We start from the raw sequence: 20237 nt of genomic DNA, 5'->3' as shown, positions 1-20237 counted from the left end.
AGCTATTTATTCAGTAGATTTTTATTTCTCCTTTTGGTGCATGTGTGCGTATATATATTATTCCCTGTATCATATGGATCTGTAGCAAGTTCGAGTCACAAACCAAAGTCAAAATTGGACTGCGCAAGCTGAATTCTGTTGTCTTAAGGTATGATCTCTACCTCTTTAAAAATAATAATTTCAATTTCAGTGTGTGCGCATGCATATTATTATGATTTGATCTTTGTTTTTGTGAAGCTAAATACTTTGATGTGTTCATGAAATTTGCTATAATAAAAAACAAAAAAAAACAAATTAAAGACAGATTTAGAGCTAGGGTTTACAAGTTAATTTGCGTAGAGCTTCCAGGCTGCGAGCGAGAAGATCAATCATTCAGAGGAAATAATGGTTGTGTGTGCCCATGTCTGCTGTTCTGGCATGGAAAAAAAGTAGAAGAAAACAAAATAGAGGCCCTCGTGCAACTGGATGCGTCAATGTACATCACAACTTTATATCATAAATTATTCAAACATTAATATTAATGTAATCAAAAAAGCAAAGAACTTTGCATGAAGTGCATGTGTGCGTCTGTGTGGGTAGACATTCTTCCATCTCTCTCTTCTGCCCTCTGTAATGGCCCCCCTCTGGCCCCCCCTCTCTCTCTCTCTTCATAATATATAAAACCTTTTGCAGCCTACCAGTACCGTATGTATTCTATCTGGAATTTCCGTGCAACTTCTTTTTGATTCACATATAAGTCCTACTCCTATCATTCACATATCGCTTTCTCTTATTCTCTCCTTAAGTTTCCTCTCGTATTATTATTATTTTCTTGATAATCAAGTTTCTTTGGCCCCCTTTCTTCTTCCTTTTCTGGATTTTAGCTTGTTCTAATCAATCTATACCATGTCGGCAATTCCTCTAAATCATGCCATGTTAATTCTAGCAAAATTCCTTGGAGTTTGGATAACAAGTTGGAAAATTTTAAGGGTGTCTACATGCCATTTGTCATCTGCTAAACAAGACATCCGTGTGTACTAGAAAACTCCAAATAGGGATGCTATGGAACAAATTATCCTTCAAAATTTTGAAATTTCTTCTCTATTTATGAATCAAATACATCAGAAAACGAAACCTTATCAAAGATTTCTTTTTAGATCATATTATATGACTAAAACACGTATGTACTTACGTATGAAATATATTTTAAGAGAAAAAATACAAAATATCTCGTAATTTTATGAGCGTAAGAATGCACGATCATCACAAATAACGTTATCCTTACTATCCTCTCTAATTTAGAAATTAGTTAGTAAAATGGTAAATGCAACTTTTGTGTCAAATCCCTTTCCAAGGATCTCCTTAAGGATCCACACCTTTCTTCAAGTCGCCATCCGATCCACCTTTTGTGGCCACTTGAAGACAAGCCATCAGCTTCAAAGCAAAGTCAAAAAACAAAATGAGAGAAGAAGAGATAAACGGAAATTACAGGACGAACCCTGTGTCTCATTAGAATCATATAACATGTTGATTAGACTGATGAACATTGGCACCTACTGTACGGAGCCGCCCCAAAGATATATTTGTGTGGTGTGTGTTCTGATCTTTGCGATAAACCCTAGTAACACACTTGCAGCATTGATTGAGCCCCTTCACTGTTCCTTTTTGTCAATATTTTGCACAAGAAATCAAACCAAAAAAAGATAGAAAATCAACCAAATCCATTCGTTAAGAATCTTTATTCACTTGAAAAAAGAAGAGATTACAACAAGGCTAGGTCGAGTTATCTACCATGGCTTCCCTAGGGAGAAGAACACGTTAGAGCCATAACTTGCTCCTACTTTAAAATTAAATGTCTTAAATTCCAACTTCAATTGCAAAAGACAATCGTCTTCACACCAACCAATGTACCATATTTATAGTACTTGATCCTGCTAAGATGATATATTAATGTTGGCTGCCATTAAAGCTTTTTAAAGAACACTGGTATATCGTTATCGATCAACAAAAAGATAAGGAAAAAGGAGTGCTCGGGATGCACAGTCACTGTTAGTAATGGTCGGCGGTGGCATGTTAAATGCTTTTGGCAATTTTTTTTCTTTCTGAATCGAATATTAAACTGAAACAATACACCAAATATCTGGTTATAAACTTTTATTGCTTCACAAATACTTATATTGTTGTGTTGTCAAATTGTGAATTTAAACGTAAATACTTATATTGTTGTGTTGTCAAATTATGAATTTAGACGCAAAGATTGTTAAAGGGAAAAATAGGGATATGTTATACCATACTTACTCACACATGACTCATGAGGCAAGATTCTATTGTGTTGTCTTGTGACATCATTTGAAACTTCATTTCCCCTTTGAAAGTCCTCATATTAACAGTCAAAAAGTCAATAGTAGGGCGGATTCTAGGAATTTACAGTCTACTACAGCTTCAAACTACTAGGGACAGCCCAAAGTTTCAAACTAGCAGTTAGAATGAAACCAAAATACTCTCTCTCTCTCTCTCTCTCTCTCCCCACTTATTCACATGGTAACCAAGCTCCTGTCTTCTTCTGGTTTTTGTAATTCCATTAACCAATATTGTTGAGGGGCATGTGAAGGATATTCACTTTTCTATTAGGCCCTAGAGTGTGGTGTGCATGTGCCTCGTCACATATGCATTCAAATTTTACTACTTAGAGTTAGAGCCTTCTCTAGTTTTCTACCAAAGATATAAATACAAAACAAAAAAAACCAATTCATTTCTTAAAACCCTGTACCCTCCAAAATAAAATATTATAGCAGTAAATGTTTCTCAGTATCTACCCACTTTTGAGCAAATCACTCTTAATCTTTGTTGGGTCTAAGTTCAAAACTTTGGAAAGAGCTAAGAACAATTTATTTAGTCATTTAATTATTTTTCTGAGTGTGCTTTTACTTCTGGAGGTCATCGATTAGGGTCCCTCAATTTGTATAGGGTGCATGGATTGGCCTATCTGGCCTTTTTCTCTAATGCATATGGTGGTTGAGACTTGAGAGAGGCCTATATATATGCACACTTTTGGCTCTCTCATAAACTAGAGCATGCCCATACCATTGAATGCTCTGTGTCTAGGGGTTTTGCAGCTTCTAGGGAGCATCAATGGCTGTGTTCATGGTGATACTTTGTGTTCTCTTTGTCCTCTGTATCTGCTCTGCTTTGCTGAGATGGAATGAAGTGAGGTACAGGAAGAAAGGCCTCCCTCCAGGCACAATGGGTTGGCCAGTTTTTGGGGAGACTACTGAGTTTCTCAAACAAGGCCCCAACTTCATGAAAAACCAGAGAGCAAGGTGATTTTCTATACAAGTTTTGCTTTTTTTTTGGCATACATGTTAGTGGTTGTTCCTCTGTTTTGTTCTGTTTTGAACACGCCAGTTGGGTTTTTTTTAATAATCTTGATTTTCTGGTAACAGGTATGGTAGTTTTTTCAAATCCCACATACTGGGGTGCCCTACAGTTGTTTCCATGGATCCAGAGCTCAACAGATACATCCTAATGAATGAAGCCAAAGGGCTTGTTCCTGGCTATCCTCAGTCCATGTTGGATATATTGGGAAAATGTAACATTGCAGCAGTTCATGGCTCCACTCACAAGTACATGAGAGGCTCATTGCTTGCCCTCATTAACCCAACCATGATCAGAGACCAGATTTTGCCCTAAAATTGATGGACTTCATGAGATCCCACCTTCAGTGGTTGGGCTAACCAAGTCATCAACATTCAAGAAAAGACCAAGAGGTTTGGGTATAATATTCCCTTTTAAATAAATAAATAAAGGCCAAATTCTATATTATTTTTTTATTGTTATTTTTCACCTTTCTAATCAGATGTTCCTTCAACTTGTTTTATGCAGGATGGCACTTCTCTCATCACTTAAGCAGATTGCAGGCATTGAGTCAAGCTCAATTTCCTGCAAGCCATTCAAGACTGAGTTCTTCAAGCTTGTTTTAGGCACCCTTTCATTACCTATTGACCTTCCTGGCACAAATTACCGCCGTGGATTCCAGGTATAAATCCAGTTTATTTTCTCATTATCATATCTAATCTCTCATTAGAGTTATGAAAGATCTAATACTTGAGATTGTGAACCATGTTATGACTTATGCAGGGAAGGAAGAACATCATATGCATGCTGGAACAGCTCATAGAGGAGAGAAGGGCTTCCCAAGAAGTCCATCAAGACATGCTTGGTTGCTTACTGAGTGATGAAAACAGATACAAACTCAGTGATGAAGAAATAATTGATCACATAATCACGATCTTATATTCGGGTTATGAGACCGTTTCGACTACTTCAATGATGGCTGTGAAGTACCTCCATGATCATCCCAAAGCGCTTGAAGAACTCAGAGTAAGTTTAAGATGTATATGATTCTTAAAACAAAAAACAAAAAAACTTGGTTCTTGTTCATGTTGTTGTGTTGCATTCTCATGCTTGCAGTTCTGACTTTAACTGCATAATTTGTAGAAAGAACATTTGGCAATCAGAGAAAAGAAAAGGCCAGAGGATCCAATTGACTGGAATGACTTGAAATCCATGCGGTTTACTCGTGCGGTAAGAGATTTCTCAGCTTTAATTGGATGCATCGTTTGCATTTTTTCTTATTATAACAGCAGGGTTTGCTAATATTTCTATGTTCTCTTTTCTTTCCCCTGCAGGTGATATTTGAGACCTCAAGATTAGCTACCATTGTCAATGGGGTGCTGAGGAAAACCACTCAAGATATGGAGCTAAATGGTGAGACATGAAATTTTTTAAAGGCATATATGATATTCAAGAAACTGTTATGCAACTTCCAATACATTATTGGCCAAAAAAGAGAGTGAAACAGTGCATAGATATGACTCACAAGAGTGATGTGTCCACACCCATGATTATTTTTCACAACAAATATACCCACACAGCTAGACAATCAGGATTTTTTTTAATGACATAGGGAAATTTAGGTTGCATAATATTTAAGATGGTTTTTAATGGCTAGGGTTTTAGATAAGATAGTGGTGGACCAGGGCTTAAAATTAAGCTTCATCATCAACAAAGGCAGGAGCTAAGATATGTTTCAAGTAGCTAACCACAGCTTTTTTCTTCAATCCTTCAACAGGTTATCTGATTCCAAAGGGGTGGAGAATTTATGTTTACACCAGAGAGATTAATTATGACTCCTTTCTGTATCCTGATCCATTAACCTTCAATCCATGGAGATGGCTGGTTAGTGACACTCTTTATTTATTTATTTGTTTATTTATTTATTTTCCTGTGAGATTAAGATTAGTAATTTCTTCATAGAAAATGTGACTAAATTGGGTCTGAATGAAAAATGCAGGACAAGAGCTTGGAATCTCACAACTACTGCCTTATATTTGGAGGGGGCACAAGGCAGTGTCCAGGAAAGGAACTTGGAATTGCAGAGATTTCAACTTTCCTGCACTACTTCGTAACTAGATACAGGTGACTAAAAACCCACATCAAAACACATAAATTTTCAACTTTTTTTATTTATTTAAAAACTTTCTCAGTTAAGATGAAATTCTAATGCTTGTTCTGATGGTATATATTCGTGTTCCTTGCAGGTGGGAAGAAGTTGGGGGAGACAAACTGACGAAATTTCCAAGAGTAGAGGCACCAAATGGACTGCACCTTAGGGTGTCTCATCTTGCTAACTGAATTATGTACATGGAAAAGAATATAAGAGAGAGAGAGAGAGAGAGAGAGAGAGAGCATATGAAAGAAAATATTTATGATGTATGATAACGTGCTAACACAATAGAGAATCAATGAAATTGAGCAATTTCCTTTTGTCGGCTAATGTTATGTTCTGGAATGCAGAGACAGAAGAAAACTCTAAAACTGACAAATGATATGCATTCCCCTAGGCCCTGTGTAGCAGACTCAAAACCTATACTACAGACGGACTTGCAGTTACAGTTTAATATGAGGCCACTTTGAAATGAATTTTACACATATTTCTATGAAAAATTGAGCAATTGTCGGTTAACCATAATTGTAGGGCATTCTGCCCTGTAAGCTTCTGCAACTCATGGGCTTGATAAGATGCAAAACTCTAAAAATCTCTTTTGGGCTAAGCAATCAACATGCCCATGATTGGAAATTTCACATTCTTGAATATTATTAGACTCAGAAGCAATTAGCAATTTCAGTACCAAGTTGTAATTCTGGGCTAGGTTTTGTTTTTTGGGTCATTAAATACTCTATTGACTTTGAAGAAACGTAAAGGAGGGGGAGTTGCTTAAGATGAAGCCCAAATTTTGTGTGAGGAGAGTGTGCTGCGCACGTGAGGTGATGTCTAAAGCTCCGAAATCAATAGCGGGAATTAAGGCAGTCCAGTCCAGAATCTCTCTTTCACTGAGTAATTTAATTTGACGCAAAGAGAAACACAACACAGGCTCCTACGCTCAATGCACGTTCAACTTTCTGAACCCACACGCTTTTCTTCTTCTTTTTCACCTTTTCTCTTCCACCTTTCTCTCCCTATCCCATGTTTCTTTCTTTTGTTTACCTTTCAGATTGTCGGTTACTCAAAATTCCCATGTTCCAATTTTAAAAGAAGTTTTTTTAATTAAAAGAAAAATTGGGTTCTTTTGGTTTTTTTCATTAGCTACTATACCTTGGACTATGAAGTTAATAAAGACATAATATTTGGATGATCCTCAAGAGGTTTTGTTTGTATGAAAAACACTGTGCCAGTCTCACTAACAACTAACTTGAACATGGTAACTTTGTTTATGGTAAACGGAGAGATAAATTTGCTCCTCCCAAATCTCTAGAGTTACCACCGTCTCTGCGAGTTCACTTGATAGCACTGCTTTTCTCTCTCAGTTAATCATGACATGTCACATGTCGCGTAACTACCTTTAATTGGTTCCCCGTTTCACACAAGTTTTTCTGCTAATTTAGCCAACCAATTACAAAACCTGTGTGACACTGACAAAACGAATGTACCATCAAACTCTCACAAATCACGTGGATGGTTCATAATGCATGATGGAATTAGAGCTAAGAACAGCCTCAGAAAATCAATCAAATCATATATTCTTCTGGTCTTTGCAAATCTCTCAATCGACTGCCTTTTGGTTTGAACAATTCTCTTTCACCTTTAAATCTCCGACACGTCTCCTCCTAACCCCACACTCGTGCCGCTTTCTCCGTCTCCTCACGTGCCACCACGTCCTCCTCCATTTATATTCCTATACAAATTCCCTCTCTTCCTTCATACCCCTCTCACTCTCTCCCTCCTTCTCTGTCTCTCTCAAAGCTTCAATCTTTTGTTTCTGCAATGGCTTCTGCAACTCACCTTTTGACAGATGAGCTTGACATTGTCATCCCCACCATCAGAAACCTCGACTTCCTCGAGATGTGGAGGCCATTCCTTCAGCCCTACCACCTCATCATCGTCCAAGATGGTGACCCATCAAAGACCATCAAGGTCCCTGATGGCTTTGACTATGAGCTCTACAATCGTAACGACATTAACAGGATTCTGGGTCCTAGGTCGTCCTGCATTTCCTTCAAGGACTCTGCCTGCCGCTGCTTCGGCTACATGGTCTCCAAGAAGAAGTACATCTTCACTATTGACGATGACTGCTTCGTAAGTCCGCTGTTTCCTCTGTTTTTCCCATCTTGGCTTTGTTTTGTTTTTATTTATTCTTTTTGGGTTTTTAAAGTCTAGATCTTCTTGTTATTTGATCTTCTGTTTCATGGTTTTGCGTGAAATTTCGATGATTTCATTCATTTGGTACGTTCTGTCTCCTTTATTTTTATTTTAATGCCTCTAATGTCGCAATGTTTGAATGCATGTATGTGTGTTTGATGCCTAGACTGGATCATGTGTAGACCTCAAATCTAATTAATAGTTTTTCAGTAGTAAGAATGTATATTTGGATTGAACAATGTCTGCAATTCCAAATAAAACTGGATTGACTGAGACCAATGGTACCATTCCATTCCAGGGATGCAAAAGCCACAGCCTTTTTTTAATAAGTTTTCTACATTTAGCTTGTTTTAACTTCTCTATTGGAATAGAAGAAAGAATGACATTACCAGATTTGTTTCTTTTTGGGTGCGAGATAAGATATAGTTTTGGTGTTTGTTTTATCTGCAACTTGCTTCTGTCCTTTCCTCTCTCAGGGCATGCATCTGCTTGGCATATTTTCTCTTTTCTTTTCTATTTTATTTTATTATTTGATGTTATAAAAATGGTGGAGTCTTAATTGTAGTTTATTAGCGTCTAATTTAACTGCTCATGGTTTTTTTTTTTATGTGTATGCTCAGGTTGCACAAGACCCAGCTGGCAAACCCGTCAATGCACTAGAGCAGCACATCAAGAACCTTCTTTCACCATCCACCCCCTTTTTCTTCAACACTCTGTATGATCCTTACAGAGATGGCGCTGATTTCGTTCGTGGATACCCTTTCAGTCTCCGCGAGGGTGTCCCGACTGCTGTTTCTCATGGTCTGTGGCTAAACATCCCAGATTATGATGCACCTACACAGCTTGTGAAGCCTCTTGAGAGGAACACCAGGTAGACACTTCCTAAGTCTTGCGTCTCACATTGTATGCTGCATTATGTAATATTGGTTTTTAACACTCTGCTTGTGCTTCTTCACAAGGTTTGTGGATGCTGTTCTGACAATTCCAAAAGGCACCTTGTTCCCCATGTGTGGTATGAATTTGGGTTTCGACCGTGAACTCATTGGCCCTGCAATGTACTTCGGGCTCATGGGTGATGGTCAGCCAATTGGACGCTACGACGATATGTGGGCTGGCTGGTGCATCAAGGTCCCCTTTCTTTTTCTGTTTCTTCCATACCAATAAGATTTGTAATTCTAGTTTTCTTTCTTTCATGTGAATATATATTAACAATAATGTGGTATGTTAATGAATGCATAGGTGATATGTGACCACTTGGGACTGGGAGTGAAGACAGGCCTGCCTTATATCTATCACAGCAAAGCCAGCAACCCATTTGTGAACCTGAGGAAGGAGTACAAAGGCATCTTCTGGCAGGAAGAGATCATCCCATTCTTCCAAGCTGCGGTTCTTCCCAAAGACTGCACCACTGTTCAAGCTTGCTATGTTGAACTGTCCAAGCAGGTCAAGGAAAAGCTCGGCAAGGTGGATCCCTACTTCGACAAGCTCGCCGAAGCCATGGTCACATGGATTGAAGCTTGGGATGAGCTTAACCCAACTGGACCTGGTGCCAAACTGGCCAACGGCAAGGCTAAGTAAAACAAGAACTTAAACAAAGTTGAATATTCAACTGCAATTTGCTCTTATATTTGCTGTACTTTCTTGGAGCTATCATTAGTTTAGTCACTGTATCTTTTTTTATCCTCCTGAGACATTTTGGTCATCGCTTTGATTTGCATACCGGCAGATGTAATTTTAATTATTTACTTCGTCCAATGAGCTTAGTGCAATAAAATATGTAGTTCATTTAGCATTTTAATCCAAAGATAAACGTTTGCCTATACATAATTGGCAGATAAACAGACTCGTGTTGGCATATTTTTGTATCTCAATACTTTTGTTGTTAATCGTCAAGCTTTTTCTATCTTGGTGGGACTTTCAATCTTTTTTTCATTCATCTTGTTAAATGAGAACCTGGGTGAGGTTGATGCCCCAATATATATTTTCAAGTGTGCAATGTGTATGGTTTGGCATCTCTACTGGGCTCCTCTTTCTTCCATATTCGAATTCTGCATTTACTTCAGGCACTGGGTATATAACAAAATTAATTTCAGATAAAAATAATAGGGAGATTCACTATTATACCCAATACATGGCCCAAATTATAAAAATACTTCATATCAAATGGACTTTAGAGCATCTCCAGCGCAGGGCCTTTAGCCATGGCAGGAGGCCCCTTTTGAAGGGTTTGGACCTCCAGCGTGCAACCAACAGCCCAGGCAAGGCCCGGGTCCCACAAGCCCAAGGACAGATCTTGTCTGGGCTTCAGCCCGAGGGCTCTAATGTTAGTGAGCAAAAAAAAATTGAAAAAAATTCAATTTTTGATTATTAAAAAATACCAAAAAATTATGGATGTTTTCCCTATAAATACATAACAAGTTAATATTTTGTTGCATATTCTTTTTTTTTTCTTGCCATTGCCCTTACCCTAGCCTTTTGAAGTGGAACCAAAAAAGACAAGGCTGCCACTATTCACGTGAATAATAGCAGCCCTTGCCTTACATTTGCCTTAGCCTTAGCCTTTTGAGGTGGACATGCTCTTAGAAACACACCCAAAGCCTATTTACGACATAACAAAAAGATTTTTAACTTCTTATAAATTACAAAACTGCCATCAATTTCTTAAAACAAGTCCAATCTCAAAATCTCATAAAAATACCCAAAACACTCAATAGGGTATCAAAGTAATTTAATAATCAATATTAAATTCAATAAGGCCAGCTGTCATTTCTTGAATTTTTTTTAGTTTTGTTTATAGAAATTCAATGTTGCAGGGTTTATCTATAATATTAGTGCTAAGAATGAGTATATCACTAAATATCTCAAAATAAAACTTACTTCTCAACCTCTTGCATAAATAAAATAAAATAATAATCCAAGAAAATTGCTTTTACAAACTCAAAAGTATGCTAATAAATATGGTCTAATCAAAACTCAAAATTGCTGAAAATGACTTCTAATTCACTAGAAAGTTGCCGCTCCGGTTAATTTTACTGCGGCTTCATTACTGGCTCGTGAGAAGCCTCTCTCTCCCCCTCATCTCGCTGTCTCCAAATAAAAATTAAGAGGAATGAGGATTATGTATGTTCTCTCTGTAACGGTTGCATGGAGCTCTAGGTCAACTTGGTTGACATACTTAAAACGTTCATTTCATCAATTTGGGGTGGGATGATCTTCAATCTTTTGACGCTTGGCATTATGTTCCTCATCCTCTTCATGGTTAAGAACTCCATTGACAGCGTCTGGACCCAAGAGAGATATGTGTTTGCTGGTGATTTGACGACCTGCCCTAAGCTTTGGGCCCCAGTGCCTTTCCGGATTTGGAAGGAAGCGTGCTACCTTCTTGGTTTGTGCCTTGCTTAGAGACGCAACGGCTCTAGCAAAATTAGCCTGCCAAAATAAAAAAAACATGTCAGTAAGAGAATTTTCAGTCACAAATATATGCAAAAGCATATCCAAGAATGGGAAAAACATACTTGGAGAACAGGTTCCTTAGCAAGGATCACGGTTCCTGATTGATCTGGAGGCTGAGGTTTCACTGGGTGATTCTTCACCTACACAGAATCAAGGCATAATATGATCCCACAACCAATTAGTGAACAGCAGTAACCTCATGGAAAGTCTAATGCAGTTAACAAGTAATCTACAGTGTAGAGACAGGATAAACAACAGAATCACACTGTCTAATGTGGGGCAGAGAGGGATCAAGAAGCAGGGACCATAACAGATTGTCAACTAGTTATATATATATGCATGACAAAAAAAAAACCAGCGAGAACGGAAAGAGACTGCTCACCCAACAGCGCATTATGTCCCAAATGACATCCATGGGAGCATCTGATTTTAACCCCAAGGGGTTTACATGAGTTCCGGATATACGATATCCTGCATTGATCACAGCAGAACGGAAAATCACTGCAGATGGGGAAGTACACTTCAGTGTGGCACAGAGATTGTGCAGACTCAAGAACAAAGGAACATCAGGCAACTCCTGCAAACAATAAACTAGATTACTAAAACCGCATAAGACATAAATATTATACACATGCACATCTATATTTTTGGGTTGCCCAAAACATAAGTTATCATTTTTATTTCTTAGAAGAAAGGCAAACTTTTCAGTAGCATCTAATGCCAGCCATGCTTAAACACAACAGCACATCTAATTTATATCTAATAGTATAAATAACAAACAAAGGGCACACCTCTGAAATTGTTGTTAGTACAGCAGAGATGCGATCATAAGCAGGATACCGCTCCTTCATAGATTTCACATCTGATAGTATGGAAGTTACCCACTCTTGATCATGGATAGGAGCAGACCATATGGGCCCACCCATATTGAATTTCTTCCCACAATCATTGCATTCTTGAGGAACAACAGGACCAAACCCCGGTAGATATCTTACACTGCTGTTCTGAAAAAGCAAAGGGATGCCTTATCAGAAAACTATTGAAATAAACTATAAAATAAAATTCCATTAATACAAAACCACAAGCCTTCAACGCATACACAACTCTTTGTAACAATCAGAGGGGTGTAACATATTCAAAACACATACTCACAGAGACATATTCCATTAATATAAAACCACAAGCCTTCAACGCATGCACAACTCTTTGTAATAAATCAGAGGGGTGTAACATATTCAAAACACATACTCACAGAGACATGTATATGAAGATATTGTACAGTTGCACAAAGCTTGCTAATAAGTAGGATAAGAACTATGACAGATCAATGTCCTATGAATGAAGGTAACCGTCCTAAAAGGTTGTTTGTAACATCAACCCTTCTAACTTTCCATTTAGCTTTTTAAGGTCATTGTTACAAATATAATTTAGACCTTACACATAGTTGGGGAAAAGAAAGAGAATCAACATTCTTGAGATGATTTTTGTCATCAATACATAAGCACATGCTAACACTGAAGGCATATTATATCAGCATCATACCTTGGCGACAGTCCTTCCAATAGGCTGAAGATGAAAAGAATCGCAACCAATGCACTGATAAACATAGGAGAGCTTAAGGGGAGTGTTCTTCATTGCACTTGCAGAACTGCAACCAATTGTTTGAACTATCAGTCAACAACAAAAGAAAGACATGTTATTTAGCCTAATATCTGACATTGAACTAATTTAAAGTAAAAAGGCCACATACGAGTAGATACGGACGAAAACTCGAACATAGAAGTCCATCTGAACAGATAGCACAGGAACAATGTACCGTTTGTAACGATTCGCATGACTCTGCATTGCATAAAGAGGAATTAACTATGCACCAGAATGAATATATACATAGAAGTAACATTAATCAAACTATAAATCATGATCTACGGGGTACTCTTCATGTTTATAGTTATTTGCCTGCCTTGAGTTGGGATAACAATCAAACTTCAATTTAAACTTAATCGAAACATTTAATCGTTATCTACATCATCACTATACAAAAATAGAACACCCCAGAATAAATCAAAGAAGTGAGAAACTCAAAATAATCATTGTAAATAGTTGCTTCAGAAAAGAGATGTGGCAAAAACTATATTACCAACAGAATTGCAATATCAATTCTACTTCCATTCTGGCTAAATAACAACCTTCAAATAGTTTGCATGTTCAAGGTAAAGGCTATAATCAAAGACATAATGATACCTCAATGCAGGCTAGGAGGATCCTCAAAGCCATTTCGTGGCAATATTTCCCTCTCAATGGATAGGAACCGTATCTAATACCACAAAACAGTTCTTGATAGATAAGTCAATGAATCAGAAAACATGTTCAAGCAAAAGTAGATCAGCAGAAAGGTATGACTACTTACTTTGAATAGCAAACCTCCCCATTACCACCACATAGCACTGCCATATCAGTTGCTGTACACATTAGCAATCCTCCGTCAACAACAGATTGAACCGCTGAGTCCAAGAAGACAGAGGGAGAACCATAAGGATCAAGATCAACCTGGAACAGCAATAACAAACAAAGAGTATGTTAGTGGTTTATGTCAAGAACTCCTTGAGATGAAACCAACCAGTCTAGGGTTTATTGCTTATTTTATTTTATTCAACATAGGGGTATTATGGCACTTGCTAACCATATTCAGATAAACTATTCTAAATGAAAATTCCTTGAGAATTAACATAAACATATGAAACAACATATGCATACCACATCAAATTCTTTTGGGTGGGTGAGCATATGCACACGAGCATCAGCAAGATGTGATTCCACCTTTGAACATGCAACTGAACCATTGAACTTGATGTTTCTCCTACAAGCTTCAACAGAAACTGCAGGAAGGAAAATAATAGTGATTACTGTTATGAAGCTTACGATTAATCAGAAAAGCTAATATGCAGCTATATCTAAGTTATGCCACCATGTATTTACATAGGAAATAGAATCTTATCTAATTCTTTGGGTCCATATGTTCATTAATTATTCATTCTTTTTAAGGTTATCACAAAAATGTTATACATTTATAGACAATTATTGATGCAATATATTGAGACAGCCTGAAATTTACTTTTATCATTGTCTAGAGCCACAACTTGACCAATCCCTTCCACTTCGCGAGCATACCTAAGAGCTCTTAAACCAGAAGCCGACAAGGCCTGTGAACACAAATGGTACAAAAGAGAAATGTCGATTACATCTTCAATAACAAAACTTTGAATATGAAAGAAACTAATTAATTGATTAAAATTAAAATTCATGCAAAAACCTCAAGAACTCTTGGTGGCTTCAGTTCCACTTGTCCTTTTCCCTCTGTGACCTTGTTCGGTTCTTCTGAAATGCTGCATGGTTCCTCTTGAGATATCTCTGCTGCCACTTCACAATCTCCATTCGTTTTTTCATCAATAATATCAGACTCATTAGATACTTCTTCTACAACAGAATTTGAAGCATCTTTCTCAGACACCTTTGGTGCTGTTTTTGTTTTCTTGGACAATCTTGCTACATGCTCCTCCTTGCGTTTTTCAATAAATGCCCTCAGAACCGCAATTGATATATCTCTGTTGTTAACCTAAATTTTACAGACTGAAACAATCAAGATCCTTCTATATTATGAAATCTAAAAGCCAACCGGAAAAATTGGAGGTGTTAATGTAACCAACAAATACTAATAGTTAAAGCTTAACAGTCGCCTATATTGCAAAGCATAGGCTACATCATTTTTACCATACTAAAAAAGGTTCAATTAATATAATGGACAAGGGCTGTTAAATGTTGGAAATATGTCAAAGTTGAAAGCAGTGGATGACAAACACGTTTTTATTTGAGAACAAGGAACTTTGGGCTGCAGACAAGTTAAAACTGGAAAGAGAACTATAACGCGCAAAATTATAAAATTCTAAGAAAGTGATCAGCAACTTGAATGCCCAAAAGTATAATATGTGCGGACGGCTACAGCTTCTCGCTTCATCCATGAGCATTCACTTTTGATATTTCATTTTCTTTATTCTTTTTCCCATGGTTAGGGAGACACACAATTTATATCTGGTAATAATTTTATAAAGTTCTGAAACAAAAACAAAAAGCACAAAAGAAACCCACTTAAGGCAACAATCATCAACATCATTATTGTTTGGGATCGACACATACCTCTGACGTTCCATTCTTTTCCATTAGACAAAAATATACTCAACCTAAATGATAATCCTATTGAGATACATACATGTGAATTGGCGTTGCTTCACCTAAATGCTTTCAAATGTGAGACACCTATAACATTTCATCTCCAAGACCCCCTCACAGACATTCCTCAACGAATATTAATCACACAAATACCACCTTAACATCTCGGACTTCTTTAATTCAAAACTTTAATTTCTTTTCTTGTCCTGCATTGTTTTCCCAGCAACCAACAGCAACTTTTCAACAACTAACATTGACCCAACAAACTTCCAATTCATAACCAACTCAAAAAACACAATACCCCTAACGTTGCATCTCAAAAACCCATCAAAACCAATAATCCAATGCAAAAATCATCGAAAAGAGAAGATTTTGGCACCTGAGTTTTGTTGTAAAAGACTTGGTTTTTAGCATGCATCAGAATCTCAGCCTCTCCTTCCTTAATGATGGCGTAATCACTGAGATCGGTCGTCATTGTTCCTTCACTTTCATGCAAAAACAAGCTCTGGGTATCTTCCTTGGGTGGCCCTCTAGCTTATTCTGGGTTGGGAACAAACGTAACACTGTAAAAGCAAGAGACTTTCTCTTCCCCTTCTTCCTATGAAGCTCTGGTTTGGAGTCTGAGAATTTGTGCAAGAACCCTGAGAGTTTGTGCAAGTAGCATCAAATTAACGACTTTTATATGTACAAAGCACACAAGCTTGTTATTTTGAAAACCCTATCACTGCTGCTGCTAATCGCTATTAGAATATTTTGATTTTCGTATAAATTGAAACGTTTCTTTTTCTCTTTTCTGCTTAAACCCTAACCCTCACTCACCCGGCACACTTTAGCAGCTGTTAGTTGATTTTTGCTAACATGAGCTGGGAAGTTATGGACGATGGGTGGGTTGGAATGTCGGGTCAGCCCGAATCCGGGGCGCTTCGCTAAGATCCAATAGAAAAAAGAGAATTCACTTGTTTTTAGATCTTTTATATTGGAAGTTACTCCCCCACTCCATCCACATTCCTCTTTTCACTCCCCACTCCACCCACATTCTTTTTTCTGTTTTTTCTTATTATTATTTCTATTTGTAAATATCTATATAGTTACCTGATGTAAAAAAACAAATGATATTTGCATATGGAAATTTTTTTAACATAAATAAAAAGGCCAATTAACACACGCATGACAAGAGGTTAGTAATTTAATTAAGCATGTAAGGTAATAAATTTCGTGACAAACCACAATAATTTATTAAAAAATAAATGTGATATCGTGCACCAAGTGCATTATTTTATGTCATGGAGCCTCCACGATGGAGGTTCTTCTTTCCCGGATAGATTGATGACTCAAATATTAACTTATGAATTCTATTAAATTATTAAATGTTTAACTTATTTCAAAACTAAAATAAAGCATATATGTGTTTAACAAAGTTGGCTAGAGCGGATGTGCTTCCCATTCTGCACTCAAGTTCAAATCCTCCTCTCCATAATTTAGATTAGTTTAAAATAAAATATCGCTTGTATAAAAATAAATAAATAAACCGAATCTCCAAAAAAAACCTCTTTGACCCAAAAAAAAAACCTCGTGCACAAATAAATAAACATCACTTGGAGCAACACAACAAAAGCCTTGAATTGCTAATTTTAACTCCAAATTTGATCTTTAATAGCACTTGTATTCATATAATTAATTGCAACAAAAAAAAGAAATTATGATGCTAAGCTAGCTAACAAGTCCAAGCAGAAACAGCATAGAGAGGCCTTTCGTTCCAACAAATCATCAAACTTGTTCCATGGCTAATAATCTTGTAACCCTTCTTTGAATCCTCCATAGAATCCAACCACAAGCGCACAGGTTTGAACCCAACTTCACAAAACCTAACCATCCACCATGCATATCTCTCATGCCTCTCTTCTCTCTCCACACCCTCCCAAGCCACAATGTTTTCAATCTCTCTCCCAAACATCTCCTCCAAAACGAAGCGTTCTTCACTTGATGAAGACAAGCCCCCAAAGCTGGCCTCTAATGAATCAAACATTGCGCTATAATAGTGCAAGCCCTCAATGAATCTGTCCACCAAATGGTTCAAATTATGGTGAGCTTCTTGTTCTACCAACAACACCACTTTTGGGGACATTGACCTTACCATGCCTAAAAACTCACCCATTTGCTTACAATCCTTGACATCAATATTGCTCTTTTTGGGCCTAAATTGTGCGTCCGCTTGGTCATCTTGGGCCAATAAGACATGTAGATTGAGAATTGAGACAAAACCCAATGCTTCTCCTGACCTTACCTTAAGCATGTCTTTTGTCAACTCTCTTAGGCTAACATTTAGTGGGTTGTATTGGAATGGCATGTCGAAGGCCTCTGCCTCTTTTACAAGCTTTGGGCCCAACTTCTCCAAGACAGCTTTATTGCTATTTACACAAGTGATTTTCAAATGGGGAGGCCCATCTGGCAAAGCTGCGAAGCTCTGCAAAAGTGGAGCCCATAGTTTTAGGTCCGCAGAACCCAAGTCCACAATGTGGATTACCCGCTCGGCGGACATGGCTTGGAGCAAGGTTCGGGCGATGATGGCATAGGCAAAACTGAGATAAGGGAAGGCCTTTGTGAAGATGACGCGAGCCCGGTCCAACTCTAGTTTAGGCCGTTTGGTGTCACAGTTTAGGGCCTTGTGGATGCCGGGCCAATTCTTGACAAGACGGAACGCGAGAGCAGAGGCAAACCGGGCAGCAAGCCTTTGCATGGAATCGCCATGCAAGGACGCAAGTCGTGAGATTTGGCAAAGACATTCATCAGCTAGATTGAGGTTGCGGGATGCTGCATGGTTAGCACACTTGATGAGGAGTTGGATTAGATGTAACCCTCTTTCTTCTGGCTTTAAGGCTTCAAGAGGTGGTGACGACGATGACAAAAAAGAAGAAGATGATGATGGATACATGAAGATGGACTTGTGTATGCTTAATTTAGAGAAAATTGTGCTTGTTGCGTGTTAATTGATAAAGTTTGAGGAGGCTTTGAGCTTGGGTTGGTTTTAAAGGTTGTATGGGAATCTAGAAGAGGAGTAGGTGGGGATTAAAGGGATGCTTTACTCTTGGACATATATGGGAGAGCTCCAAATGGGAGAGCTCCAAATGTATTCTTTGCTAATTGTAAGTTTATGTGAGAGCTCCAAATGAAAGAGTACAAGCAAGCTTTGGTTGAGACATAGAATATTTTTGTTTTCCCAATCACTTTGTTTGCCCAAAGGATTCATTGAAGCATGATCTCATACATGGGCTAAGCCTATTTCAAATGAGATAGTTAATTACAGAAGAAGAAAAAAAAAGAGGAAAAAAAGGTTGCACTTCTTAGCATCTTTCTTCGTATAATTTTGTTGTATGAATATTTGCATGACGTGAAATCGATATTAATTAAGCGCCCTAAGTACTTAGTTAAGACAAAAGAGCTCTTCCAATGGTTTTGGCAATATGCATATGCCCGCCACTTGTTCGTTACTCCATTATATAAAGAAGATTCATATACATATATATATACACATTCACACACTCACATTAACATTTTTTGTATCATCGTCTTCTTTCAACCAGAACCAGCGAAGACGACAACCCTCCATCTCATCGTCATCTTCACTTGTGAATTTGCTTCTCTCTGCGTATACCCGAGAGAGAGAAAAAAGACAAAAATATAAACAACAAAAAGAAGAAGAAAAGAAGTTAATAAGCGAAGGCAAATTAGCTTATTCATTATTGTAATCATCCATGGAGATAATAACAAAGATAATTAGAAAAATAGAAACGTGACAATTGGTGCACCTATTGGATTTATCTTATGTACAGATATATATATTCGTGTGAGTGGGTTGATGCACAAATATTTTTTGTTTTGTTTTATATACATTGTACCGAAAATTGGTGTTCCTCATTTTGTCTCTTTTCTTTTGTTGCATGTTCATACTAATTTAATTAGTCAACCAAAGAGAGCTCCTTGTCCCTGAGCTTACAGCTGCTTTCGGACCTCACCATGGCAACAGACAAAATTCAATTTTTTTTTTGTTTTTTTGGTTTTTGGTTTAAGAACAGGTGATTGTCTATACTACATGGACGGGAGATTTCTCATATACACACTACCAAGGTGTCATAAAATTTAAATCCAAAATCACTAGTTTACAAGTTAAAATCTTAAACCCAAAATCACTGATTTGCAAATCAATACCTCGTTTTTACACTAAGCGAAATCCCGTTTGCATCAAAACTCAAACTTTGTTGTAAATGTAAATCCATATAAGCCAAAGTGGTCAACATCGGACCCACCGAAGTCCCACTATTTCACATTGAAAAGTTGGTAAATACTAGGCTGTTTGGACCGCCTATTTTTATAGGCCTCCGAACTTCAAGACACACATGAACAAAACGTTATCTTAGACTCGGTTTTGGACTTTGGGCCTCTAAATTGTGACCCGAGAAAAAGCCCAAATAATCTGAATATTAATTTTAATAGACAATAACGGAAAAAATTATGGTTTAACTTCAAAAAAGAGTTATCAGAAACTTTATGGGCATATAAAATTTCAAAAAAGTCTACCACCGGAATGACTCCATATGCTTTAACTTATGGCAATGATGCAATCCTTCTTATGAGTTCTAAAAGTCTTATTGTTTGTACCTTTTAGCATGCATTGTTAATCCTCCACACATTGTAGTGGAGTTTCTTTAACCATTGAACTCTTGTGAAAAATATCAATATGTCAAAAAGGGCAGTGGGGGACCATTTCTTCATTTAGTTCTTAGCCATCATGAAAAGGAGGAAAAAGAAATTTGATCAAATTTAATCAACAAAGTTCAATTAGTTTAACAATAAAGAAAATACCACTCATTAGCTGCTACATTAT

At 37.4% G+C, this 20237-nt stretch overlaps 4 protein-coding genes across 4 annotated transcripts; 2 read left to right on the top strand and 2 right to left on the bottom strand.

Moving 5' to 3' along the window:
• On the top strand, positions 2813 to 5815 carry LOC18782277 (cytochrome P450 85A). The gene is given in 9 exon segments (XM_020561140.1): positions 2813 to 3299; positions 3423 to 3746; positions 3862 to 4015; positions 4117 to 4359; positions 4477 to 4563; positions 4668 to 4746; positions 5111 to 5217; positions 5333 to 5457; positions 5580 to 5815. Coding segments are annotated over 9 exon segments (1401 nt in total). The 5' UTR covers positions 2813 to 3111; the 3' UTR covers positions 5674 to 5815.
• Positions 7087 to 9564, top strand: LOC18781748 (alpha-1,4-glucan-protein synthase [UDP-forming] 1). The gene is made up of 4 exons (XM_007215537.2): positions 7087 to 7615; positions 8299 to 8549; positions 8638 to 8806; positions 8918 to 9564. Exons 1-4 carry the CDS (start codon positions 7304 to 7306, stop codon positions 9254 to 9256), a joined length of 1071 nt encoding a protein of 356 aa, XP_007215599.1. The 5' UTR covers positions 7087 to 7303; the 3' UTR covers positions 9257 to 9564.
• Positions 10536 to 16132, bottom strand: LOC18783317 (probable tRNA (guanine(26)-N(2))-dimethyltransferase 2). Its single transcript, XM_007214964.2, has 12 exons — positions 15735 to 16132; positions 14442 to 14744; positions 14244 to 14331; positions 13886 to 14007; positions 13539 to 13678; positions 13373 to 13445; positions 12882 to 12970; positions 12674 to 12779; positions 11923 to 12135; positions 11514 to 11708; positions 11194 to 11271; positions 10536 to 11107 (listed from the first exon to the last, which is right to left on the bottom strand). Exons 1-12 carry the CDS (start codon positions 15828 to 15830, stop codon positions 10871 to 10873), a joined length of 1740 nt encoding a protein of 579 aa, XP_007215026.1. The 5' UTR covers positions 15831 to 16132; the 3' UTR covers positions 10536 to 10870.
• Positions 16623 to 18287, bottom strand: LOC18783586 (scarecrow-like protein 3). The gene has a single exon (XM_007216609.2). The coding sequence runs from the start codon at positions 18285 to 18287 to the stop codon at positions 17070 to 17072; it is 1218 nt and encodes a 405-aa protein (XP_007216671.1). The 3' UTR covers positions 16623 to 17069.

This window comes from Prunus persica, chromosome G3, assembly GCF_000346465.2.
Source record: "Prunus persica cultivar Lovell chromosome G3, Prunus_persica_NCBIv2, whole genome shotgun sequence".
Classification (NCBI taxonomy): Eukaryota; Viridiplantae; Streptophyta; class Magnoliopsida; order Rosales; family Rosaceae; genus Prunus; species Prunus persica.
The sequence above is the reverse complement of the archived record's forward strand: the minus strand, read 5'-3'. Positions and strand labels throughout refer to the sequence as shown.

Bases quoted from the DNA above. Each gene is read 5' to 3' on its own strand.
- LOC18781748 (XM_007215537.2), top strand. From the start codon at position 7,304: ATGGCTTCTGCAACTCACCTTTTGACAGATGAGCTTGACATTGTCATC. The intron at 7,616-8,298 runs GTAAGTCCGCTG...GTGTATGCTCAG, and splicing joins CTATTGACGATGACTGCTTC to GTTGCACAAGACCCAGCTGG. The intron at 8,807-8,917 runs GTCCCCTTTCTT...ATGAATGCATAG, and splicing joins GGGCTGGCTGGTGCATCAAG to GTGATATGTGACCACTTGGG.
- LOC18783317 (XM_007214964.2), bottom strand. From the start codon at position 15,830: ATGACGACCGATCTCAGTGATTACGCCATCATTAAGGAAGGAGAGGCT. The intron at 12,971-13,372 runs GTATCATTATGT...TATGCAATGCAG, and splicing joins TCCTCCTAGCCTGCATTGAG to AGTCATGCGAATCGTTACAA. The intron at 12,780-12,881 runs GTATGTGGCCTT...AATTGGTTGCAG, and splicing joins GTTTTCGTCCGTATCTACTC to TTCTGCAAGTGCAATGAAGA.
- LOC18783586 (XM_007216609.2), bottom strand. From the start codon at position 18,287: ATGTATCCATCATCATCTTCTTCTTTTTTGTCATCGTCGTCACCACCT.